The sequence below is a fragment of the Temnothorax nylanderi genome, unplaced genomic scaffold, assembly GCF_030848795.1.
Source record: "Temnothorax nylanderi isolate EJ_2023f unplaced genomic scaffold, tnyl_v1.0 TNYL_tig0755_pilon, whole genome shotgun sequence".
Taxonomy (NCBI): Eukaryota; Metazoa; Arthropoda; class Insecta; order Hymenoptera; family Formicidae; genus Temnothorax; species Temnothorax nylanderi.
The window spans coordinates 24,709-50,010 of NW_027249817.1; the positions used below are offsets into that span (position 1 = coordinate 24,709).

The 25,302-nt window shown below is 35.8% G+C and overlaps 5 protein-coding genes across 9 annotated transcripts; 4 read left to right on the forward strand and 1 right to left on the reverse strand.

Moving 5' to 3' along the window:
- Positions 1–715: 715 nt before the first annotated feature.
- On the forward strand, positions 716–9,380 carry LOC139785205 (uncharacterized). 3 transcript variants are annotated; one of them, XM_071724364.1, is made up of 8 exons: positions 716–975; positions 5,042–5,255; positions 5,333–5,902; positions 5,987–6,181; positions 6,728–6,844; positions 7,113–7,342; positions 7,417–7,588; positions 7,668–8,933. In XM_071724364.1, exons 1-8 carry the CDS (start codon positions 961–963, stop codon positions 7,760–7,762), a joined length of 1,608 nt encoding a protein of 535 aa, XP_071580465.1. In that variant the 5' UTR covers positions 716–960; the 3' UTR covers positions 7,763–8,933. The 3 variants fall into 3 exon arrangements, with proteins under 3 accessions (XP_071580465.1, XP_071580466.1, XP_071580464.1); XM_071724365.1 differs by lacking the exons at positions 716–975; positions 7,668–8,933 and adding an exon at positions 9,242–9,380 and having other exon boundaries at positions 4,788–5,255; XM_071724363.1 differs by lacking the exon at positions 716–975 and having other exon boundaries at positions 4,788–5,255.
- LOC139785207 (uncharacterized) lies at positions 3,400–4,772 on the forward strand. 3 transcript variants are annotated; one of them, XM_071724368.1, is made up of 2 exons: positions 3,400–3,871; positions 3,977–4,772. In XM_071724368.1, exon 2 carries the CDS (start codon positions 3,987–3,989, stop codon positions 4,686–4,688), a length of 702 nt encoding a protein of 233 aa, XP_071580469.1. In that variant the 5' UTR covers positions 3,400–3,871; positions 3,977–3,986; the 3' UTR covers positions 4,689–4,772. The 3 variants fall into 3 exon arrangements, with proteins under 3 accessions (XP_071580469.1, XP_071580470.1, XP_071580468.1); XM_071724369.1 differs by having other exon boundaries at positions 3,400–3,760; XM_071724367.1 differs by having other exon boundaries at positions 3,400–3,540.
- A 269-nt stretch (positions 9,381–9,649) lies between the features above and the next one.
- LOC139785206 (putative nuclease HARBI1) lies at positions 9,650–11,215 on the forward strand. Its single transcript, XM_071724366.1, has 3 exons — positions 9,650–9,783; positions 9,858–10,095; positions 10,162–11,215. Exons 1-3 carry the CDS (start codon positions 9,650–9,652, stop codon positions 10,867–10,869), a joined length of 1,080 nt encoding a protein of 359 aa, XP_071580467.1. The 3' UTR covers positions 10,870–11,215.
- A 573-nt stretch (positions 11,216–11,788) lies between these two features.
- Positions 11,789–14,433, reverse strand: LOC139785208 (uncharacterized). Its single transcript, XM_071724371.1, has 6 exons — positions 13,735–14,433; positions 13,572–13,664; positions 13,121–13,327; positions 12,881–13,052; positions 12,705–12,805; positions 11,789–12,155 (listed from the first exon to the last, which is right to left on the reverse strand). The coding sequence occupies exons 1-4, from the start codon at positions 13,739–13,741 to the stop codon at positions 13,027–13,029; spliced, it is 333 nt and encodes a 110-aa protein (XP_071580472.1). The 5' UTR covers positions 13,742–14,433; the 3' UTR covers positions 11,789–12,155; positions 12,705–12,805; positions 12,881–13,026.
- Positions 14,434–18,727: 4,294 nt separating this feature from the next.
- Positions 18,728–25,284, forward strand: LOC139785212 (putative nuclease HARBI1). The gene is made up of 5 exons (XM_071724375.1): positions 18,728–18,954; positions 19,051–19,380; positions 19,455–19,514; positions 24,179–24,263; positions 24,465–25,284. The coding sequence occupies exons 1-5, from the start codon at positions 18,754–18,756 to the stop codon at positions 24,872–24,874; spliced, it is 1,086 nt and encodes a 361-aa protein (XP_071580476.1). The 5' UTR covers positions 18,728–18,753; the 3' UTR covers positions 24,875–25,284.
- Positions 25,285–25,302: the final 18 nt, after the last annotated feature.

Here is a 25,302-nt window from a genome sequence, read left to right on the forward strand (position 1 = left end):
TGATCCACATGTGTACATATTATTCTAGAGTTTTCAAATAAGTTTGGACAATCTCTATGAATGTTATTAATTGTAAGTTTTACTTGACTTTACGTTAGATCTTTAAGCATAAATTAAATATTTACATAAATATTCAGACTTGTCCAAACATTAGCGATATTTCTTATTATGATAGTCTTGACGACTCAGCTATGGATAATCCTGTATATATGCGCTTGGTTTTCTGAGTTTAATTTATTTTTACATGAAATTTATAAATATTTAGTTATTCTAGTCACTCTTTGAAATGCTGGTTAATATTTTATTGCACTTCTGGGCATATATACCGGTACCCAAGTAGAACAAGTTAATCACAAAACCGTCAAGATGACATTAAAATGATGAATTTTTTGTCATCATATGGTCAATGTCAAGAATCAGTTTGAAATGACTGGCTTGTGATATGCTGTTTTATGAGACTCGCGATATATGTAACAGTATATATTGTTACAAATTGCATGATCAGTCATAATTTTCTTCAGTTCTCATAACATATTTCGAGTATACCCTTAAATAGAAAAGATCAAATAAAAGTCAACGAAAAGATCAAATAAAAGTCAAAGAGAAGTATTGTAGTGTAAGTTAGTGCAGAAAGTGCAGCGAAAAAGAACAGATCACGGAGCGCAGACATCGCGCGATCGCGAGCACCGCGCGCGGGAACGTACTCGTGCGCTTGTGCGATTTTTTCCCTCCATCTTGCATCATCCGTCGTGTCTCGTCGCGAGAATTTTATAGTCCTTATAATTATATCGATCCGTACATATATGTCTCGGCGTCATTCCTATCGTGTAATCTTAACATTTTATTCAGTGTGTACATATATATGTGCTTGAAATTTTCTTCTTTTCTTTGAGAAAACTGTAAGTTTTATATCCCTAACCTATAACAACATTGATACATGTGGACATTGGGTGATTCAATATGACTGATAGACCGGTAAGTAGTTAATTCTTGCAAATATATATATATGATAGGTTGCATGTAGTATTTTTTTACGAATACTGACAATAATTGCATGTAATATAGATACTTAAAAAAAATAGTGCTTTTACTTTTGATTTTTTACGCCTTACTCAAGCATTCAAATTTTATATTAATACAACTCGTTATATTAGTGCAATCCTTTATTAAAGCTATGTTGAACGTTAGTGTATTTATAATTGCATATAAATATTGTCACAGAGTAAACGGCGTAGAGCAAGGCATGCTAAACGAGAAGTAACGCAAAGGATGAAAGTGGTTAAATTAGGATTTCAAGTTAATGCAGGAATTCCTATGGATGATGATTTGCAGTTGCTTGACGACTTTTCAAATTTGAGCAGAAATAATAGTGACAGTAGTATAAATACAGCCAGTGGTAATATTCGATATGACAACACAAATGGCAATAATTTTTACAGTGTTAACACAGATAACTGTAATACAGTTGATAATAATATGAACAATGATGAGCTCGATCCTAATATTGATAACACTCACAGTACCGATGATAGCAATGAAGTCTTAAGTACTTTGAGTGAAATTTTTGAAATAAATACTAATAATATAGATCACTTTCTACAGAATGATATTGAAAAGGAAATGTATTTGTTAACAAATTTAAGAGAATGGGCAATGAAAGGTGTAAGCTTTGTCAAAGTAGATAATCTTTTGAAAATACTTAGAACCTTATTTCCCAATCTGCCTAAGAGCTGTAAAAGTCTTTTGCATACACCTCGTAAAACAGTTACTGTTGCTCTTGGAAATGGACAATTTTTTTACAAAGGTATCAGAAAAAATATTGATGAAAGACTTTTAGAACAGTATTTCGTGGATCATCAAGAGATAATAATTGATGTAAACATAGATGGTTTGGATCCATTTGAAAGTACAAATGATTGTTTTTGGCCAATAATTGGCTGCTTTGAAGATGATCCTCAGCCATTTATAATTGCTGTCTATTTTGGAAAAGGAAAGCCTTCCGATATGGAAACATTTTTAGGACAATATGTGGAAGAAGTAAAAGAATTACAGGAGCAAGGTGTTGAAATATTCAAACATATTTATCCTTTTCGAGTCCGCAATTATGTGCTTGATGCCCCGGCAAGATCATTAATTAAATGTATAATTGGTCATAATGGTCGCTTTGCATGTGAGAAATGTGAAGTTAAAGGAGAATACTATCTGTCAAGACAAATCTTTTTAAATTTGGATGCTGAGTTAAGAACGGATGAGTCATTTCGTACTCGATCAAATATTTTTCATCATACTGGTAATTCACCTTTGGAAAGAATTCCTACTGGAATGGTTTCACAATTTAGGTTGGATGCTTTACATTTAGTTTGGGCAGGTGTTTGGAAAAGGTGGCTTACTTTTGTCTTGGGTTTAAAGAACAGACGTGGTATTGCATCAGATGCTGACGTACAAGAAATAAACAATAAAATATTACAGTTGACACCGTACATTCCTAAGATCTTTAATCGAAGACCACGAACAGTTAAATATTTTGCAAAATTTAAAGGTACAGAGTTCAGACGTATGCTGCTTTATGATGGATTAATTGTGTTTAAACACTTAGACAAGAAATTGTGGAAAAGCTATATTCTCTTGCAATCATCAATTTATATGTTGGCAAGACCTGATTTAGTACAACATATGACACCTGCAGCTGATGTAATAATCCGCCAATTTATAAAACATGCCATTAAAGTATTTGGAAAACAGTTTGTGGTATATAATGTGCACAGCTTATGCCATTTGTCAGAGGAATGTCGTTTGCACGGTGCTATTGATTCTTTTAGCGCATTTAAGTATGAGAATTTTTTTATGACAATAAAGAATTGTTTGCGTTCAACTTATAAACCTCTTGAGCAACTGGTTAACAGGGATTTTGAGACCAAAGGTCGTCTAACATCGAAAATATTCCAGCCAGATGATCGAACAGTAAAGTTAAATGGCTTATGCGAAAATATAGTAGATAATATAGAAGGTGACATGTACTCTTCCATTGAGATTGATGGAATTTGTTTAAATACTAATCTAGCTAATCGATGTTTTCTTACCAAATGCAATACAGTAGTACTGCTAAGAAATATCATTCATACATTTGAAGGCAGGATAAAATTAAACGGTCAGAAATTTTGCACTATGACTGACTATTACACTTATCCATGTAATTCTTCACAATTGGGTATCTGGAAAGTGAGCTCATTAAATCTTCAAGTTTATGCTTGGAATATTTCACAATTTGCTGCAAAATGTGTTTTATTACTTTTGGAAAATGAAGAATTTCTTACAATTCCTCTTATACATAGTCATAACTGACTTTATAAGTAAATAATATAGTGTAATATATAGAATATTCATGAGAGAGGTCCCCCGTAGCCCTCGGCGGGGGAACAGGCAGTACAGAGAGAGAGCGAAGAAGAGTTACGGAAAAGGGTGACACGGAGAGGAGGGAAGGCGGAGGAAGAGCGATAGGGGTGAAGGAAGCAGAGAGGAGGTGGAGCAAATGGAGGTGAGGTGAATAGGAAGAGGAGACGGCAGAAATTGGTCAGAGATGAGGAGGCCGGAGAATGAGGTTAGGTCGACGGGAACACGGGAGAGGAAGCAGATGGCACGAGAGGCGAGAGCGGCACGACAGTTAAGGCGGATTCGCAACACGCAGCACTGCAACGGGTGGCAGGGACAAGCGGCGAGATCGAGAGAGCGAAGGGAGGGGACAACGGAGCGAGGTGAACAGGTAAGGTAAACACGTGGCGGCAGTAGAGAAGGCGGACCGAGGAGACGAGTGCGAGTGGTGGAAAAGAGTAAGCGGTTGCCAGAGAAAGAATTGGAGGCGGAAGGAGCGAAGGTAAGGTGGAGGTGAAAGAGAGAAGGGCGATAGGTCAGAGGAGGAGAGGAAGGAGAGAGAGAGAGCGGAGCAAAAGAGAGGTGGTTAATATAAGTGCATTTTCAGTTGTCTCAGGATGGAAGAAAAAGGAGGAGCTTTAGTGGACGCGGTAGAGAGGATGATGGAGGAGAAAGTGAGGAGGATGCTGAAGGAGGGGAAGGAGGACAATAAAAGGAAGGAGGAGAGGATGGAGGAGCTGGAGGAGGAAGTAAGGAGATTGAAAAGGAAGGTGGAAAGAATGGAGCAGAATGGAGGTAAAAGGAAGAGGGAAGAGTACGAGGAAAGGAGACCTGAGAAGAAGAAATGGTGGGGGGTGGGGGGTGAAAACGAGGAAGAGCTGAGGAAGAGAAATGTGATTCTAAGGATAGAGAAAGAGAAATGGGAAGGAAAAGAATCGAATTGGGAGAAGGTTAAGGAATTGTTCACAGAAGGACTAAAGGTGAGAGTGGAGGTAAGGGAAGTAAGGCTGATCGGACAGAGAGGTGCGTGGCTGACGTTCTTAGTGAGACTGGGGGGCGAGGAGGAGAAGCGGCGAGTCCTGGAAGCAAGGAGGAGAGCAGGGAGCAGTATGGGGGTGAAGTTAGATGAAGATAAATCGGTGGAGAGGAGGGATAGAGAGAGAGAAGAGAAAGGGAAGAGGTTAGAAAGGAGTAGGGAGGATGCCAGGAGCGAAACGAGATCCGAGGAGGAGGAGATTTCTAGAGGAATGGAAGAGAAGCTCCTCATGGATTCGGATGAGGAGGAAAAAGGCAAGAGGAAGAGGGAATGGGCAAAATAGAGAGCGGAAGGGAGACGCAAAGGAAGGAGGGAGGTAGCAGAAGAAGTCGCGGAGGATGCTGAGGAAGAGGAAGAGGAGAGGGCAGGATGCAAGGGGGGGAGGGGAAATTAATAATTGTGAGGTCGTAAGAGACCAGGGTAAGGGTACTGTGTGTTGTACGAGGTTTGGGAACGTTCCTCTCAAAAACGCCTTGTAAACCCTGCGGGGAAGGCAATAAATTTACATACATATATAGAATATTCACATATCTATTTTATTATTAATATTGTTTAAATATGGTTAGTGCGAGTTTTGTATTATTTAACAATCCACCATTTTATTTTGTGCCTATTGAAAATTTGTATCTGTTTCAGTATGCAGTTGTTACTTTTCTTCCAAATGATAAGGATACTGAACCAACAAGTGACGTTGTACCCACTTGTTGGCTACTTGCTAAGAATACAAAGGCTTACTGGCCTAATTTTCCTAAACGTGGGAATACAGATAAACGATCAAAATTAATATTAAGTTTAGCTGAACCGGATAAAAGCTGGCCTACATACGATGTTAAATTTTGTCACGGCTATGGTAAATGTTTATATTACATTCATTTATATACATTTTTTAAGATTTGTAATTATCATTTTTAATGCAAAATTTTTTAGACACGTACAATAAGGCACGAAAGGCAGCTAATCTTCAAAATGATGAAGATCGAACAGTAGGGACAGAAGTTAGTGATATAGACCAGCCCAGAAAAAGAAAGAAAAATCCGAAATATAATGTCACAGAGTCATCCGAATCCGAATATAAATGTAATACTCACACTGTTAAGAAGAGCAGAAAAAATAAATTGAGAGATCAGTCTAGCGATAGTGAAAATGAAGAAATGGAAGAAAAAGCTGTTCGGGCAAAAGTTGCAGCATTACTAGCCAAGAGAAATAATAGAAAACCGCAAGTTTCTCAAAACAAGGAGGTTTCCATGGTTACCAAATCCAAAAATTTAATTAAAACACTCGATTTAGAACAGAACCGTTCTGTTGGTTTAAATGATACTATAGGAAGTGACCCACGTTCTAAAAAAACATATAATCTGACAGATGTTTCGCATGCAACAACAGAAGCAATAACCCCTATGTCGTTTCCTAGTACCCCTGCTTCGTCTCCTCTGCAATTTCACCGACAATATGATGATAGAATGAATATAGATAGAATGAAAGAACAACTTTTGTTAGGTAAATAATTTTCTAGGCTTTAAATTAGTCAGTACAAGAAAGTATTGACTGCTACATTAATTTATTTTTTGTATACGTCTGTAGGAAATGATCTTCAACAGTCAGAATCTGTTTTACCATCCAGTCCAGAAATTATACAAGAAGAAAGTAGAGAAAAAATTAATGCTGCAACAGATAATAAATATGGGAGCATAAATATCTCGCAGAAATTAAGTCAGTCTTCTGACTTAAGTGATGAACAGAGAAAAATAATTACTTCTGTCACAGATCAACCTACAGGTAAATATAATTGTACAGGATGTTTCTAAACAATAACATTTACAGATTGTTAGAAGATAACTAAGCAAGTTTCTCAAATACTTACTCTCCGAAACTCTCGTGTTTCACTACTGAAAAGCAAAAAGTTATATTAGCAGCAGTTTTTTGATAAGTAGTCTTAAGTTATAACAGATTTCTAAAAATTTTATGTATTTTTTTCATGAGATTATTCTTGAGATAACAAACATCTTTTATATTATTCAGTCCTTTGAAAAATAAGTGGTTGAAACAAAGCTTTATAACACATCTGGCAATGCTATGCACATACATTTATACTACAGCTATTTATTTATTTCATCAATAGTATAATTTTATTTATATAGAAATTTGCTGTCTATAACTTGAGATAAAAAATATAAGTTAGACATGAACAAAAAATCTTACTTACAAAAGGAGTTATTACTCTTTACAAATTAAACACATTTTCTATAATTCAATCAGTAATTGTATATTTATTATTTCTGTACAAGTAATCATATTTTTGATATTTTATGTATTTACACTCAGGTGTTAAAGCTGTATCCAGTGGAAAGCATTCCAAAGAAAATAGATCTTATGATGCAAACTGTAAAAATTTACTTACAAAATCGGTTTCTCCTTCTTCCAGTAAGCACCAATCATCAAGTAAGCATTTATATATGTATATTCCGTCCAACAAAAAATCGATCACAGAGATTGGACGAAAACTCGTATGTTTTGCGCAGGTGTCTGTCTATAGAACGTCTAGAAAGCCCTCCTCCACAGCGAACGTGCCATATTTACGTATATGGTATTTAGTAGCGCGACACGCTCTCCCTACTTTACTTTGCCTATATTCAAAACGTGATCGATCTTTCGTTGGAGATTGAGAATATTTTTTACATTACATTAATAATTTGTTTGCATTAATTAGGTGATAACACTGATGCTGCCATAAAAATAATTAAGACAGAGTTACTTCAAGAAATAAGTAGTAAACTTGATTTTGTAATGATGAACACAACAAAAATACTTACCTACTTAGCACCAGAGGAAAGTCTTCTTTTAAGACCAGATAACCTTCCAGCGCTTCCTCTGAAGTCAGTTGATGAATATGATAAGTTTGAAGAGTTTTTAAATGATGGCACGAATTTCTCAACAGTGGTACGTTTGAACTAAATAGAATTATTTGTTACATTTATGATTTTGTTCTTTGTACTAAAATATGTGATATTTAGGTACAATATTTTGCGGGCCGTATGGTTAGTCAAGGTAGTGACTGGCAAAGTGCTGTATACTTAGTATCGAAACTGCTAATAAGTAACAAATTAGCAAGAGCAATAAGTTGGGGAGGTACCAAAGACACCAAGATCGCACTAGCAAACAGTAAAATTATGGACGCTGTTTCCTGTGAGTACAATTCTATATAAATTACCGTCTTTTACTAAAATATAGTAGATAAGAAATAAATAATAAGTTAAAATTGTAGGCGCTGTTCTGAAAAACCATCCCAAAAGTGATTTAAAACTAGTGAAGTTAAAAATACAAAGATGGCTTTATACGGGAAACCAAAGAAAAATTTAATTATTTTTTCAAATTTTTCTAGTCATGGGAGAATTACTTGCCTTTGTGATATTTAATGTTAAGGCTCCTGGGTTTCTCCCGTCATTATGTGAGATCGTGACGTCAGAGGCTAGAAATGACACGCTGAGAATTCGATCTTGAGTGCCATTTCCAAATAAAAAGATATTTGCGTAAAATAACATTTTAGATCATTTTAGCACATTTCAAAAATACCCTGAAAACTATTCCATTCCCTTGACAGTTAATAAACAGCCGTAAAATAAATATAATACAAAGCCTAGTTATGCGACTGCGTCTATATTATAAGCCTACATTCATATTACATTCTTTTTACTCCTATTTATTAATTGTCAAAGAAAAGAAATATTTTCGAAGTATTATTGAAGTATGCTGAAGTGATCTGAAGTGTTATTTTATGCAAATATCTTTTTATTTGGAAATGCACTCAAGAATTCTTAGCGTGTGCAGATTTCTCGTCTCTGACGTCACGATCTCAATGATGACGGAAAAAGACCAGAAGCCAATCAACGAGAATTTTATTTTTTTTTATTTTTGATGTTATGAAACCATGACAAAAAACTTTTATTTTGACTGTGAAATAATACCATGCAATAATACCGTGCAATAATAGAATGTATAAATACATTTATTTTTGTTCAGGTATTAGATAAGTTCTAAAAGTTATTTTGTGTTATATGTATAGTACAGACGGCGTCATTAATGCTTTCCTAGCTGTGTTCTGGAGATTTCTATAGTGCACGTTACATGTACTGTGACTTCAGGTGGAAGGCATTAATGACGCCGTCTGTACATTTTAGTACACGTATTTAGTACATTTAATTGTTCTTAAAATCTTCAATAATTACCAAAGATTATTTTGTTTTGTTTTATGTTTTTTTATCAAATTGTATTAAGCCGAAATGCACCAATGTCGCATAACTTCAGTTCAACTCAATCTTCGTCTCTTTCTAAGGGGAACAGTTAGTCTAACTGTTTTCCTTAGAAACAGACGAAGAGTGAATTAAGCTAAGGTTAAAGTTATGCGACGTTGGTTAAAGTTATGCAACCATGCCTTAGTATTTAATTTTTCTTAAGATTTAGAATAGCTTCGTCTCTGTAAGACATATTTTTATATAATAAAGAAGTCTCATATGTAATTATATATTCCTTACATGTTGTCCTCTATTATGCTTATTTAATATTACTCCAATCCACACTTCTAATGTATAACATCAATTATACCTGCTTTGTAAAAAAAGGTCATTTTTACGTCATCTTGATGTCAAGATGATGTCAAGATTATATGCTCCTAACGGGCCATTTTGACGTCACGATGACGCTTAAAAAATGATTACAAAATGATGTCATTTTGATATTTTCGTGACTGATTTGTTCTACTTGGGTACTTCAACCTATTATAATGACTTTTGTTACTTTTGTTAATTTTGTCTTGATTATTGAATCTCTCTGATGTTTAAGGTACAATTTCACGATGACGCTCGACGCTGGATTCGAGCGTCAAATCTGGTCACGTGACTACATTTGACGCTTTATCTGTGGAGGGGGCAATAGCGTCAAACAGCCAGCATCCATACTTGTTTGAGCGTCTGCGGAGTCTATGGGTATAAGTGACAACACGCGCAATGTTTAGTGCATACAAATATCAGGCATGGATTACTGAGTGCCAGAGAATTATTGATAGAGAAAACAGAAATAAATTGAAGCTAAAAAGAGTTGCGGCAGCTCTTATTATTAATGAAATGAGAAAGAAGAAAAAGAGGCCTTATAAAAAGAAAAGTTTTTGGGTTCGTCCATTAATTATTTGAACTGCGACAGATTTATGGCTTTTACGAAGCCATATTTTCTACACTTTCTTTGGACGAAGACATGTTCAAAAAGTATTTATGTATGACAACAAGTCAATTCGAGGAACTGCTTAGTTTGGTTGGGCCTCTTATTTCTAAAGAGAGTACAATAAGAAATCCTGTACCTGCTGCAGCACGATTGGCTATGACATTGAGGTTAGTTTCTTATAGCAATTTTAATTCATTATTTTCGATTGTCTACATTGTTAAAACTAATGAATTATATGCAGATACTTGGCAACAGGTGACTGCATGACTTCGACTGCCTACCAGTATCTTGTTGGGTTTACTACAGCAAGTAACATTATTGGGGAAACATGCGAAGCCCTTTGGAATTGTCTCAACAAGGAAGTACTACCGTTTCCATTGAAAACAACAGACTGGTTGAACATTGCTCAAGAATTTGAAAACCAATGGCAGTTCAATCATTGTATAGGTGCTATTGACGGGAAACATATATTAATTAAGGTATGTAGAAATATTAAAGAGTTTAATGAGTGATAAATTACATCAGTGAATAATATTTTTTTGTAGTGTCCTGACAATGCTGGCTCCGCATATTTCAACTATAAAAATGCTCACAGCATTGTATTGTTGGGAATCTGTGATGCCAAATATATATTCACATTAGTCGAAATAGGTGCTTATGGCCGTCGCAGTGATGGCGGAATTTTTAGAGATTCCATAATGGGCCAAAAATTCAACGAGAGACAAATGAATGTACCGAAACCAAAACGGCTGACAGTTGATGGAATGCCTTTGCCGTATGTTTTTGTCGGCGACGAAGCATTTCAACTAAGTGATTATCTACTTCGGCCGTATCCTGGCAGAGGAGGTCTTAGCCAAGATCGGAGTATTTTTAACTATCGTCTCAGCCGTGCTCGAAGAACTATTGAAAATGCCTTCGGAATATTGGTCAGTCAGTGGAGAATTCTGAAAAGACCCATCGATGCTACTGTTGATAACACAATTAACATGATTAAGGCCATCATATGTCTCCATAATTGGCTTCGAAAGCGTGACGATACAAATGAGTATGTTTCACCAAATATGATTGATCAATATGGCTCTAACGGTTTAATTCCTGCATCTTGGAGACAAGAAGTAGGGGATTCGGCACTCCAAGATGTTAGTATTTACGGTAACCATAACAGTAGCCGATCTGCCATAGCTATTAGGGAAGAATTTTCTGATTTTTTCAATGGAGAAGGAGCTGTTCCCTGGCAATATAATCGTAATTAAAACAATCCCTTTAATTTGAGCGATGATGAAATAGCTTAGTACATTTTAAGTAGGATTAATTCATATGCGCGTGTAATTTTTTTTAATTTTATTTTTAATACGCTCTCTGTCCGGTATGTAAATATTCTGCTGTAAATAAATTTCGCAAAAATTCGCAAAATAAAAATAAAGCACCCGTTGCAGTTTCATTATAGGTAAAGGATTAAATAAAAATTACAACTGAATTTGGCACTTGTATTGCACGCTTCAATGTCGCACGCTGTCATATTAATGTATTAAACTATTACATTTTTATATGTAATGTATAAACTATATTTTAAACGAAAACATAATGTTTTTATTGCATTTCCTCGATATTCGTTTTATTGCGTTTCCTCATTCATCAGTCGAGTGTGAACCATTTGTATGATGTCCAAAAGTGTTTCCATCCGTCTCGCGTACGGTACACGGGAAAAAATTTTAAGTCTCTACAGCCGATGGCCACGGCTATTATGACCTGACTCTGTTAAGCCGGCGGGTGAAGTTACAGAAGCTTCGGCACTCAGGCAGTTTTAGCCTGGGAGTGTCAAGCAGTTTGTACGGTACAGCGAACAAGCCGCGCTTGCCTGAGAGACCAGTCATAGAGGCTAACTCTCACTGTATATTTCTTCTGTGTGTGTATACACACACACACACGACTGACAGATGACAGAAAGATATATAGATTATGTAAACTAAATACGTTGTATAAAATTATCAAATTTCCACTCCTTCAATATTTGCACTGTAAAATTGTCCATTGTTTCTTCAAACAGTCTCAATGTATTTGTTAACTATATATATTACGCACAACAACACAAATCACAATCACAAATCACAATATGAGCGACGATTGAGAGACGAACTTACGTATGTGCTTACTAAAACGGTCACATATGCCGGTCCGCACGGTAATTTCGGCAGGACAGCTGTTTGGTTAAAACAACCGAAATAGTAAACAACGACAACTGAAGAGCGCCGTAAAAATTACTTTACCGTCGGGCCGCACCAGCTTGACAAGACCAAGGCTATTTTGGCCTGGCAGTTTCAGGTGATTTTAACTTAAAATTTTTTCCCGTGTAGTCGACGCAATTGAAGTCCTGCTGCATGCAACATAGCGTCAACTTCATCCGATTGAGGGAGTGCTGGTAAAACGATATTTGACTCCTCGCTAGACAAGGCATCTGCAATTCTATTCATTACGCTTACAGATTCTTCATCTGTGACTGTGTTTCTACGAGATCTTCTATTACGTAAGTCTGCTGAAGCTGTAACATAATCATCATTGCCATTATTATCATTATCACTATTGCTATTATTATTATTATTATTATTATTCATCTGTTTACTCTAAGAAAAAGAAAGAAATAGAAGGATATTGGTATTTGACCTTAAGAAAATCGATAAAACATTTTAAGGAGGTTCGAGTTTTCAGAAAATGTGTTTTTACGCTGGAAAGTTCTGAAAATTTGTGATAGCTGGCTACATTTTTATACGCTAATACAGCATCATAAAAGATATGTATGTATAAAATATAAAATTGCTAAGAAAATTTAGATTTTCAGAGAATTGAAATTTGAAAAAAAATTATTTTTCACGCAAACTTTATAAAAAAAGCGTGCAAATTAGAAACTTGCCATTGCTTTCTCATCAGTTCAAATCAATTTCGTTCTCGAAGCTTCCTCTATGGGGAAACAAAAATTGAAAGATCCTCTTGCTCAGAGAAGCTTTTTATGATCGAAATAAAATAATGATGCAACGTGCAAGTTTCTAATTTGCACGATTTTTATAATGGAATATCTATGAATTTCCCATACTTGATATTGTGGTGCTAATGTCATCTCTGTCGCCATCATTTGGTGTAGTTGTATGATCAGCTTCTTCTTCTTGCAAATCCTGACTCACATTTGTGTGGGTTCTACCAAAAAATTGTAATAATAATTATTATTATTATAAAGCCAACACTAATAAGATTTAAAGAAAGAAGTATTACGGTCGTAACAGGCAAGAATCGCGCAGAAATTCCATCGTGTCGTAATATTTCCACTTCTCCTTGATGTCAATTCTTGCGGAACCGCTGGCATGCTGCTCAGCTTGAACAAGTTTTCGGAATGTGTCTCGCAAGCTTTTAAATTTTTTTTAAGCTTCTGCTGCATTTAGTTTGCCTATAACGGTAAATTACAATCAAGACGAGGCTCAAATCACTTATGTGAAGAGACATATTATTCCTCACCATTCAGTTCTGCGGAGACTTCATCCCAGAGACGCCGTACAGTCTCTCGATTTCTTTGCTCCAACGGTAATGAGATATCCCATAAAGGAGTTCGTTTCTGCACTTCCAGGATGAGAAGTTCCACGTCTACATCGGTCAGTTTTTTGTTTCGGGCAGTTTTTGCGATGGGTACTCCAGTAGATTTTCTGGAGAGTCTGACCGGTTCAGCTGCAAAATGACGAATTACAAGGATTTGTCATTCTCAAAGAATTTTCAAAGTGTCTGGTTGTGCGGCAACCGCACGAATAACTATATATTAATGTCCAAATATAACGTAAATATTGACTAAATTTAAGGGGATTTTGTCGAACGAAAAACAGACGTTTATTCACATGCGTTGCCAGATAAGCAGACACAGCCAAAAGTTTTAGCAAAATTATATTCTAAAATTCGTGACGTGTTGTTTACTTACGAATATTCGGATTTAAATTCTCCTGATTATCCATAACGATTGCCTCTTTGTTGCCTGGCATCATACTCCGTCTGATAATACTTTTTCCATCATCTGTAAAATTATTTTTTGTTGTTCATTTGCCTAATTAACTTTAAAATAAAAACAATTATACATCACATACCTAACATGGGGTAAAAGTAGTGATTCTGGTCAATGTAAAGCCTGGTGTAACCCTCTAGACAGGGATGACCTGGAATCTCCTCGCAAATTTCTTCGCACAAACCACAAGTATACACAACACGAATTTGCTAAATATATGTAAAAAAAATGTATCATTAATTATTCTATTTTTTTCTGTAAAAAAAGCATATTTGGAGGTTAGATTAATACCATTATAATTTTGATATTTACCTCTTGGGAATCCATCTTGCTCTTTATTATAATAGATATTTAAAATAATACCGAAATCAATGTGACTTTGTAACAAACAGGCCTTTGTTTAAAAATTCAGAGGGACGCGAAATATAACCTAACCACTGGATTGACTGAAATGAGCGTCGAGCGTCAAAGCTAAACACAGTTTAGCTTTTTTCACTCGACGCGTAATTAAGAAATCTATCACGTGACCAGATTTGACGCTCGAATCCAGCGTCGAGCGTCATCGTGAAATTGTACCTTTATTGTTTATTGTTAAATACTGAACTTTGTTGATGCGAAATTTGAAATCTGATTCGCTTTTGTAAACTGCCTGGTATTGGAATAACGGAAAAGAAAAGAAAAGAAAATATAAATAAACAAGACAATTAAATAAAACAAAATAAAATAAAATAAAATAAAATAAACAAAATATAGACATACCTGGCAGTCTATTAGTATTTATTAAGTTTATTATTGTATTGGTTATTAGAAGTTTATGAGAATCCTGATTTTACAAGTTTGATAATCTATGGCGTGTAAATTGCGATCTCTTTGTAGTTGCATTATATTGTGGGATCTTCATATTTGAAGATATTATACTATTTCCCTGCGTACTGCCTCTTAGCGCAGAGATTTTCTCAGTAATCATTATTTCAAGAAAGGTGCGTTGAGTACACGACCCGTCCTTGACTGGGATGTGATTTAAACATACGGATTACATAATTATCGATTTTTTTTATATATATTGGCACTTTTGTTAATGACTATTTTGACAAGGACACACTTACATATATTTAAAATTAGTTAGCTAGCGTCCACATTGTCTAACTATGCTTTTGCGAAACTGCGAACTATTTTTCACAACTTTGTCCTTTGAAAATTAACCTCTTCGATACCAACATACTTTGTGAAATTGAATTTGTTTAGACATAATCCTCACGAATTTGAGAAATGTCTTTCATAACTTTTTCATGTAACATGCTGGGAAGAATATTTTCCACGACTCGCTGTGTAGAAATCTCAGCGTGTTTTCATAATTATATTCGGGCTCGTTCCTCGAGCAATATTAAAATCACCCACGTATTGCCCATGTTTTGCGAGGGTCCAGTTTTAAAATTACAATTTATAACAACAACTGTAATAATTGCAAGAATGCACTCCGGACAGGGCGCATCTCTTGTGGGTTATGTCCTAGGGGAAGGTCACCCCGATAAAAACCAATCTATAATGACACATGGCTATGCACAAAGGTAAAGGAAATTCACCGCTGGATTCGGATACCAGCGACCGTCGCGTCGGCTCTATTGTCCCTGGAGTCGGCACGACGTTAGTATGCGAAGGGCTACCGCCGGTGTTGACCTCGGGCACCGGTGAAGAATTGACTACCGAGAAGACCGGAGGTGGAACACAACACCCGTCTACCCCGGTTACTACGTCTGATGTGGCAATGCACAAAGACGAATCTGGCGGAGAAACTTCGACTCAGTTAACTTCGACTTCGACTGAGATCGATCCCGCCATCACTTTGATGAGAGACATTCTCGACTACGATCGTTTGGAGCGACCTGTTTCTCCCGACCCTTCGGTTACGGAACGAGATGCGGATGAGGAATTTATGCCTTTCAATGTGAGGCCGCCACATGGATATAACGTGGACGATGGGGACTCTGCTACCGACGACAATCGGAACGAGGACATGGTTATAGTTCTCTCTTCGGACGAGGAAACCTCATCTAAAAGAGGATTAAAGAGGAAGGTGGTGTCTTCTCCACATTCTCAGAATTCGGCTGAATCACCGTTGAATAAAAGCTTTAGCCTCTCAAAAAGCCTAAACCGTCACGGGTTAAAGTGAGAGACCCGCCATCATCGGCGACTTCTTTGGATGGAAAGACTCGGATGGAGATTGTGCCAGTGGATGAGTTGAGGAGCCTGGACTCGGACGGGCTGTCCGATCTTACTTCGGGTCTTCTTGAGAAGATGGAGATGATTCGCAACGACAGCAAAAGCATACAGGGATCTCTCAGTGGCTCCCTCAAACGCGGTCTTTTGAACATCTCTGAGATCTTTTGCATCCTGTTTGATAGATTGGAGGCGACGGGTAATGATTCCTCGCTCAAGGCGCAGAATGCGGAACTCACCGCACAAATGAGGGCCCTCAAGCGTGAGGAAATAGTGAACAAGAAGGAGCAACTTTTACTAAGAAGCGAAAATGACGATCTTAGGAGGGAAATCAAGGCTCTTCGAGACAGAGTATCTAAACTCGAGTCTCAGAATACTGAACCTATACCTCCGATTACTGTTCCGAGTTCACCGGTCTTCGTCTTCGGAAGACCTCAACCGGATGACCCGAATTACGGTGGGACTTCACCGCAGAAGAAGATAAACGCTAGTAAAAATATATCACGAACTACGGACCGGATGCCCCAACAGGAAAGTGCACCGTTACCGCAGAGATTGCCGAGAAAGATTGATGATCGACCCTTCACCGGCAAGTTGACCATTACTAAGAGACCGGATAGTGACACGGTTAAATTTAATACCCCTACTACTACAAAAAGCAGAGACACTAATAGGACTGCTCGCAGCACCAGACATCGTTCTGGGGTGTCCACTTCTGATTACCCTGACGATTCAGATGATGGAGCTAACACCCGGGAGATTGCCTGGATTAATGAGGAGATGTCAAAATTGGCAAATTGTCGACGGGAGCTGAAGTCTGTGAATTCGGATCGAGCACGGATTTCTTCGAAAGTAACTGCTGCCTATAATTCCACTGACGCTGAGTCTCAAAGAAGGGGACCTACCGTTAAGAACAGAAAATCTCGGGAACCTTCGTATGATCTTCCACAAGTCCGAGAACCTCTTCCTCCTCCTACAAATAGGACTGGAGGAGCATATCGCGGAGTCAACCGTCGCAGACCTCCCAAAACTGCGGCGGTATCTATTACTAATTTAGATGAAAATATGACGTATGCTAACATTTTGAAGAAGGCTCGCGATAAAATTGCCCTCGATGAACTCGGCACTGAGAACTCGAGAATTCGCAAAGGTATCAGCGAAGGTCTCATTATAGAGATACCAGGAAGTGATGTTCTGGCCAGGAAGCTTAGGGAAGTACTAGGTCCTAATTCACGCGTAACCAGACCAAAGACCATGGCGGAACTAAGGATTTGGAATCTGGACGATTCAATCACCCCAGTAGCGGGATTCTCTAACTCATTAACGACGAAAATCGCTATCGTTAACTATCGATATCGATGATTATTGCAGAAGGTTATTTTGCAACTAGCAGTTATCGACAACTCTCGATAATGTAAGTCGTTATATTCCGACAAATGTCGAAGTCGTGTCGATGCGTTTGCGATCGATACCGGAGGTCTCGCTAAGCCGTTAACGATAGTCGGTGTGTCGGTGGTATGTTGGTGTATGGAACGTATGCATATATGTGTACATAGATGTGACTTGAGCATGAGCGGCGATCCAGTGACAATCCACTTAACCCTAACAGTAAGTAACATTGAAAATACTTCGAAGTACTCCTTTTCTCCTCTTTCAATAAAAAATAAAGACTTAAAGCATTTGTAGCATTTAACTGTAGCCAGTGTCGGAAGTTGCTGAATAATATCTAATGGTAAGATGAATAAAACATAACCTCATTGTTAGATGAGCAATGCAAAATAATGCTCAGTACGTGATCGAAATCTTTCTCGCCTCTTGTTAGAAATTGTAGATGATTCTTCTTTTCACCGCATTTTGACATAAATTATCACAATATTTGTTGTGCTACGTATATTTCAACACACGTTGTACTGTCTGTGTAGATCCCTAACCCGGATTCTCGTTTGAATCCGAGCCAGTCCGAAAATCCATGTTGATTCTAAAAGTCAGGTGGGTTCGCATTCTCTCTCTCTCTCTCTCTCTCTCTCTCTCTCTCTCTCTCTCTCTCTCTCTCTCTCTCTCTCTCTCCTCTCTCTCTCTCTCTCTCTCTCTCTCTCTCTCTCTCTCTCTCTCTCTCTCTCTCTCTCTCTCTCTCTCTCTCTCTCCTCTCTCTCTCTCTCTCTCTCTCTCTCTCTCTCTCTCTCTCTCTCTCTCTCTCTCTCTCTCTCTCTCTCTCTCTCTCTCTCTCTCTCTCTCTCTCTCTCTCTCTCTCTCTCTCTCTCTCTCTCTCTCTCTCTCTCTCTCTCTCTCTCTCTCTCTCTCTCTCTCTCTCTCTCTCTCCTCTCTCTCTCTCTCTCTCTCTCTCTCTCTCTCTCTCTCTCTCTCTCTCTCTCTCTCTCTCTCTCTCTCTCTCTCTCTCTCTCTCTCTCTCTCTCTCTCTCTCTCTCTCTCTCTCTCTCTCTCTCTCTCTCTCTCTCTCTCTCTCTCTCTCTCTCTCTCTCTCTCTCTCTCTCTCTCTCTCTCTCTCTCTCTCTCTCTCTCTCTCTCTCTCTCTCTCTCTCTCTCTCTCATTCTCGTTTATGACCTTGGTTCTAAAAAAGTTTGTATTATAGTTGATTTAACCCTGAGTCCCTTCAAGGAGACACTGGCCAGTTTGCTGCTATTTGCATGCAAATAGGAAATAGGACTGAACAATATATCGGAAGTCTTTCTCTGTACATTTTTATTTTAATATCTCTGTTTTCTTATTTCCGCTTTGAATGCAAATAAAGGCAAAACGGTTTCATCTTTGGCCAATCTCTCCCTGGAGAATCTCAAGGTTTGACCGGTTTTACTTTTCCCGATAAAATTATTTCTCAACTTTTTTTATAAAATGGCTCTCGACTATCTTCATTTAGATTTATTAATGATGGAAAATCGTGTTCAACGCATTGAACGAAGGGTGCAACGACAAATATGTAGAGCAACAGAGGATCCGTTTGATTTGACAAACAATGAATTTAAAGAACTATATCGCCTAACACCGGACTTGATTTTTGATCTCGTCGATGTATTAGAACCTCGATTGCAGCGGACAAGGATTACCGGGCTGTCTGTAGAAAAGCAGGTAATACAAATTGTTGTAACTATATATTTTTCTGTCATTACAACGATTATATTAATTTTTTTATTTCAGTTTGTTTATAATAATTATATATTACAGGTATTATCGGCAGTAAGATTTTACGCAACTGGCTGTTTTCAACGTCCTGTGGGTGAGCAGTGGGGCATTTCTATGAGCCAGACATCGATTAGCAGAACTGTACACAAAGTGACTGATGCGATCAATGACTTAATATTTAGACAATGGATACAATTTCCCATAACTCCAGGAGCCAGGCAACTAGCAAGAATGCAATTTCAAAATGCACATCAGCCGTTTGAAGGGGCTATCGGAGCGATTGATTGCACTCATGTTGCGATCCTTGCCCCTAAAGAGCATGAAGAAGCCTATATAAATCATCACGGATATCATTCATTGAATGTGCAAATGGTAAATATTTAAATCATTAATTCGTACAACATGCTTTGTGTATTAATAACTAATTACAATCAATGATTTCTTAGATATGTGATCCAAATTTAAAAATATTAAATGTCAATGCAAGGTATCCCGGAGCACGTCACGACCCGAGAAAAAATGATTAGATATAATCACATATAATTATATAAAATCGACATTAGATATAATTAGATATAAAAAATGAGCTGATAAAATTGTATATAATTGTATATAATTATATATAACCACATATAATTATATAACCATATATGGTTATATATAATTGTATGTGGTTATATGTAATTATATACAATTATATCGGGCCATTTTTTATATCTAATTATATCTAATGTCAATTTTATATATAATCATATGTGATTATATCTAACATAATAAATATTTTATATATATTAAAAAAGAATTCTGTTAACTTCGATTAAGGAATAAAGCATTGATAAATTTAGTGTATATTTTTTCAAAAGCTAGAATCAAAAGTGAAATGATTTACATATAACTTGGCGCTGCTTGGCGTGAGATACTGCCGTGTCTCTTGATATCATTCTTATACCATTGTTTGTCAAATTTTAAATACGAGAAATAAATCCTATCGGATGCCATCTATCGGATAATCCGAATTTAAGTTTATATATGGTTATATATAATCATATATAATCTACATGGATAAATGCTTAATTCTTATATATATACTTTATATATAAATTATATGAACTTATATATAATCATGTCAAAATGTATGTGAAACTTTTTATATAATATATATATTCGATAGGATTCGTTTCTCGTATTTAAAATTTGACGGACAGTGGTATAAAAACGGTATCAAGAGACACGGCACTGTCTCATGTCAAGCAGTGCCAAGTTGTAATATATGGAATAAATTATTTCACTTTTGATTATATAGCCTTTGAAAAAATATACATCTTAATTTATCAATGCTTTATTATCGAAGTTAACAGTTCTTTTCCAATATATATTGACTATATATGGTCATATATGATTATATATGATTATATATAATTATATATGATCATATAGAGACAAAATTCATATATAATTGCATTATATATAATCATATATATTTATATATAATTATATATAATTTTTTTTTCCCAGGCAAGTTCCATACGCACACATGACCTGCAATATTATTTTATAATACTGAATTATATAATATTATGTAACGAATTTTTGAATTTAATATCTATAATATATATAAAAACAATTAAAATAAATTTTTAAATTTAGGATTAAATATCTGCAGCATATATGATGACTTGCGAATCTATATCTATACAGATATAGTGCTATATCTGGTTGTACATAGGACAAGATTAGTCACATTAATATATCTGGCTATATATGACTTCATATATAGTTGTATATAATGCTATATCTAGTTATATGTAGGGTGCACTACTCATATATCATTATATCTGGCTTCACATACATTTATATACGATTAGATATGGTGCTATATCTGGTTGTATATAGCGCCAAATTAGTCACATTAATATATCTGGCTATATATGACTGCATATATAGTTGTATATAATGCTATATCTAGTTACATGTAGGGTGCACTACTCATATATCATTTTATCTGGCTTCACATACATTTATATACGATTAGATATGGTGCTATATCTGGTTGTACATAGGACAAGATTAGTCACATTAATATATCCGGCTATATATGACTGCATATAGGGCTGCCATCTGTAATTTCACTAACCTAGGACTGAAAGGTTTAAAACCCCGGACTTTTCCGACTAAAACCCGGACACCTATAATTTATAACGTGAAATTATTGCAATTGTTGATAAAGCGAATAAAAGTAAAAGAATCTTTTATTTTGAATTACAAAACATACAAATAACATACCATACATACAAAATAACGAATATATTGTAAAATAATCTAAATTTTTCTCATATTTTTCACCCTTTCCAATTGCAATTAAAACTTCTTTTTTTGTTAGAAGAAATTTATAAAATTCAGAGCAACTAAATTGTTTAAAATTGTATTTTAACTTTATTAATGAAGAAACAGTATTTAATTCCAAAGCGTTACGTTCCTTAGTCCACTGAGACGTTATTAAAGAGAAAATTCTTTCAATGGAAGCGTTGTGAGCAGGAATGCTAAAAAAATACTGCGTGATTTTTATTAATTCAGTATAAATATTAGCATTAGGCGTTTTGAAAAATTTTAGCCATAATTCATTCATATTCAATTTTTTATCTTGTTCAGTTAGATCTTGACAGAATGTCTTTAAATTTATCCATTCATCAAACAATTTGGAATCATCTATTGTAATATTTTTTTCATTTAAAAATGAAATGCAGGATTGAATACTGCTCCATGGAATATGTTCAGTTATCGTTGCTAAATCCATCCATTCAAATACAGTAAACTCATTTAAGGGTTCAATCCAGCTTTGGATATATTCTTTTATTTCTTTATAAAAAGATATAGAATTGTTTAGAAAATCTTTTTTTATATGTTCATCTGAGAACTTTTTCAAAATACTTTGAACTTTGAGCGGTATGAAATTATTTGTTATTCTGTCTTCCAAATTTTTAGTGATAGATAGCAGTATCTTTTTTGTTTCGATAATAGAATTATCATCTTTTTCTAATTTTTCGATTTTTGTATGGAATATATTCATAGTCGAGTGAATGAGGAACATGAAGGATTCTGATAGTTCATTGTCGAAGAATTTTTTTATCAGAACTGGTGGTTTCTCTACAGAGTCAAAGTAATCTTTTAAGGGCTCATAAAGTTGAAGAATTCGTTCAATCGCCGGAAACAAACTTAACCACCGAGTTTTTGAATGATACAATAACTGTCTATGTTGTATATCAGCCTCAGCACAGAATTCTTTCAAAGTTTCAGTCCGTACTGTGTAAATTGAAAAATAGTTATAAATCTTCATTATAATAGATTCCACATCCAGAGGTAAGATGTCACATCCATGTTGAACAGCATTGTTGATAATATGCGCTGAACAACCTACACCCATAATATTACTTTGCAATTGTGATTTTAATTTGGTGAAAACATTATTTGTTCCTGATCGTTGTCTTCCGCCGAAATTTGTGTTGCAGTTATCTCCGGAAAATGCAATACACTTAGATAAAATATTGAATTTTTTAAGTTGTTTTATAATCAAGCCAGTAATTGTATCAGATGTTTCATTTACGGCATTTTCTATTTCCAACAGCTTTGAGGTGATTCCATTTGCTCGATAATCGAAGTACTGAATAACAACCGGAATTAATTTGATGCTTCCGTGATTACTAGCATCAGTAGATACGCTTACAAATTCAACGTTTTGCAAGTCGTTCAGAAGTTCAGTGGTTGACAAAGGAGCCAGCACGTTGTTCACTATTGCAGTTGCCTTAGTGCGATTGCACGATATCTTCTTTGCCGTATTTGAGTCCGAAAACAATTCCTTGTTCAAGGAATTTGTACAGTCTAATGAATTGAAAGACATATGGTGACTAACTGTGTGAAATGCTATAGCACCTTCTGCTGCTCTAATACTGTCATCGGTTTCAAGCTTAGTAATATATGTTTCCATGACAGATCTTGAAGTTCCTGCTTGACTTTGGAGTCTCGTTTTATGTTTTAATGTGGCAATATGCTCATTTATATCAGCGACTCCCTTATTAGCAATTGAAATTTTTGAATTGCATATTGTACATAAAACTTCCCAATCAACTTTCTGTTTTTTGAACATCGGAAACTTTTGTTGTAATTCAGTATTGAATGTACATTTACGTTTTGGCATATTGATAAAAATATAATGTTTGCCCTGAAAATGTAAGTTAGAAAAGATTATCCACGAAACAAAAAACAGAATAACAAAAATTTATTGCTGTAGTACCCAAAAAAGCAAATTTCCTCGCTCGGCTCGCTCCACTGCCACCCTTCAACCGCTACAGCTACAGGCTAATGTATACAATACAATTATCAACAGACACAGAGCGTATTCAGCAGAACAAACCGCTTAGTAACAATCGAACGTGATTGGCTCTTAAGCTTAAGTCTTACTTTCAGAACTAACGAATCAACGTAAAGTGTTGATGCTGATACAAGATATACCACTGCGCATAATGGCGATTTTAGGGACAATCTCTGATTGGTCTGATTAGGCACATATAGTGTAAAGAAACAGTTTCGAAATGTGACGAGCGCCGTAACGCACCGCCTTATGTCACGCGCTCGAAAAACCCGGACTAATTTGAAAAATCCCCCCGGACGTCCCCGGACGCTCGCAAAACTAGGACAAATCCGGGGAAAACCGGACGGATGGCAGCTCTAACTGCATATATAGTTGTATATAATACTATATCTAGTTATATGTCGGGTGCAGTACTCACATATCATCATATCTGGCTTCACATACATTTATATACGATTAGATATGGTGCTATATCTGGTTGTATATAGCGCCAGATTAGTCACATTAATATATCTGGCTATATATGACTGCATATATAGTTGTATATAATACTATATCTAATTATATGTAGAGTGCACTACTCACATATCATTATATCTGGCTTCACATAAAATTATATACATTTATATACAAGTAGATATGGTGCTATATCTGGTTGTATGTGGGACCACTGATTGCACATGTGGCCATGTATAATTAGATATGACCCCATATAAAAACATATATAATTATATATAATTATATATAATTATATATATACCAGATATAATTATATATGATTATATCTAATCATTTTTTCCCGGGGATGCATATATATGGAGTGCTTCTGCGGCGCGACGAGTCATGGAACGCGCATACAATCGTGGTGAACGACGAACATATCTCATTGGTAATTGTTGTCTTAATTTTCTATGTTAGAAATTATTGCTGTGGAAAGCAACTTTCATTGTCGATTTTCTACATAGTACATTATGTATTTTAAATTATTTGTTCTAGTTCATGAATTTTTTAATTTCTTTTATTTAATCTAAATTGTATTGAAAAACTTTAAATGGAGTTGAAATAAATATAGCATATTTTGTTTACGTAGGTGATTCAGGTTATCCATTGGAACCGTGGCTTTTAACTCCTTTACCCCGAGAGCCAGAAGGAACTCCACGTTTCGCATATAACGAAGCATTATGCAGCGCAAGAAATTGTGTCGAACGTCTTTTTGGTGTATTGAAATCTACCTGGAGATGTCTTTCTCGACACAGAGTCTTGCAGTATGAGCCTGGCTTCGCTGGGAGAATTGTCAACGCTTGCGCAGTTCTCCATAATATACGTAATGCTCACGGCATATTTAATGATGATGATCTATTCAATGAAATTGATCATGAAAACGTGTATGATAATTATGATAATGCTTGTGATATTTATTTGAATAATAATGCTCGTGGACCTCTTGCTATCGCACGTCGTATCCAAGACCGTTTAATAGCAGAAAGATTTGCCAGATAAAATTGTACACAATGTCTTTAGACGATGTCTTGAAAGAAGTGACCCACAGTCTATCGAAATGTAACAATATTATTAATTGTGTAAAAGAATTATTTATCATGTAGGGTACCTATTCTTGAAATCGTTCATTATGAAACGAATTCGTTTATGAACAAAAAGGTGCGTTAACAGGGTTCCCATTGGCGCTCAACTAGGAAATCCCCACCTTTTTGTTTATAAACGAATACGTTTCATAATGAACGATTTCAAGAATAGGTACCTAGATTGTTTGTTAGGATAAATAGGCAACAGATTTTCTGTGATTGTTGTAAGTTTCTTAAAAACTCGTATTCGTTCACTATCATTAACGGTCTGTACAGCAGCAGTATCTGCCAATTTTTATATTACATACATGGTACAATTTCAGTCAATGCATGTACATTTATTTT

Bases quoted from the DNA above. Each gene is read 5' to 3' on its own strand.
- LOC139785205 (XM_071724363.1), top strand. From the start codon at position 4,964: ATGGTTAGTGCGAGTTTTGTATTATTTAACAATCCACCATTTTATTTT. The intron at 5,256-5,332 runs GTAAATGTTTAT...AAAATTTTTTAG, and splicing joins TAAATTTTGTCACGGCTATG to ACACGTACAATAAGGCACGA. The intron at 7,589-7,667 runs GTGAGTACAATT...TTAAAATTGTAG, and splicing joins AATTATGGACGCTGTTTCCT to GCGCTGTTCTGAAAAACCAT.
- LOC139785206 (XM_071724366.1), top strand. From the start codon at position 9,650: ATGTTCAAAAAGTATTTATGTATGACAACAAGTCAATTCGAGGAACTG. The intron at 9,784-9,857 runs GTTAGTTTCTTA...AATTATATGCAG, and splicing joins CGATTGGCTATGACATTGAG to ATACTTGGCAACAGGTGACT. The intron at 10,096-10,161 runs GTATGTAGAAAT...ATTTTTTTGTAG, and splicing joins GGAAACATATATTAATTAAG to TGTCCTGACAATGCTGGCTC.
- LOC139785208 (XM_071724371.1), bottom strand. The intron at 13,328-13,571 runs GTAAGTAAACAA...GTCATTTTGCAG, and splicing joins GAATTTAAATCCGAATATTC to CTGAACCGGTCAGACTCTCC. The intron at 13,053-13,120 runs GTGAGGAATAAT...TTACCGTTATAG, and splicing joins AGTCTCCGCAGAACTGAATG to GCAAACTAAATGCAGCAGAA.
- LOC139785212 (XM_071724375.1), top strand. From the start codon at position 18,754: ATGATGGAAAATCGTGTTCAACGCATTGAACGAAGGGTGCAACGACAA. The intron at 19,515-24,178 runs GACCCGAGAAAA...TTTTTTCCCGGG, and splicing joins GGTATCCCGGAGCACGTCAC to GATGCATATATATGGAGTGC. The intron at 24,264-24,464 runs GTAATTGTTGTC...TTGTTTACGTAG, and splicing joins ACGACGAACATATCTCATTG to GTGATTCAGGTTATCCATTG.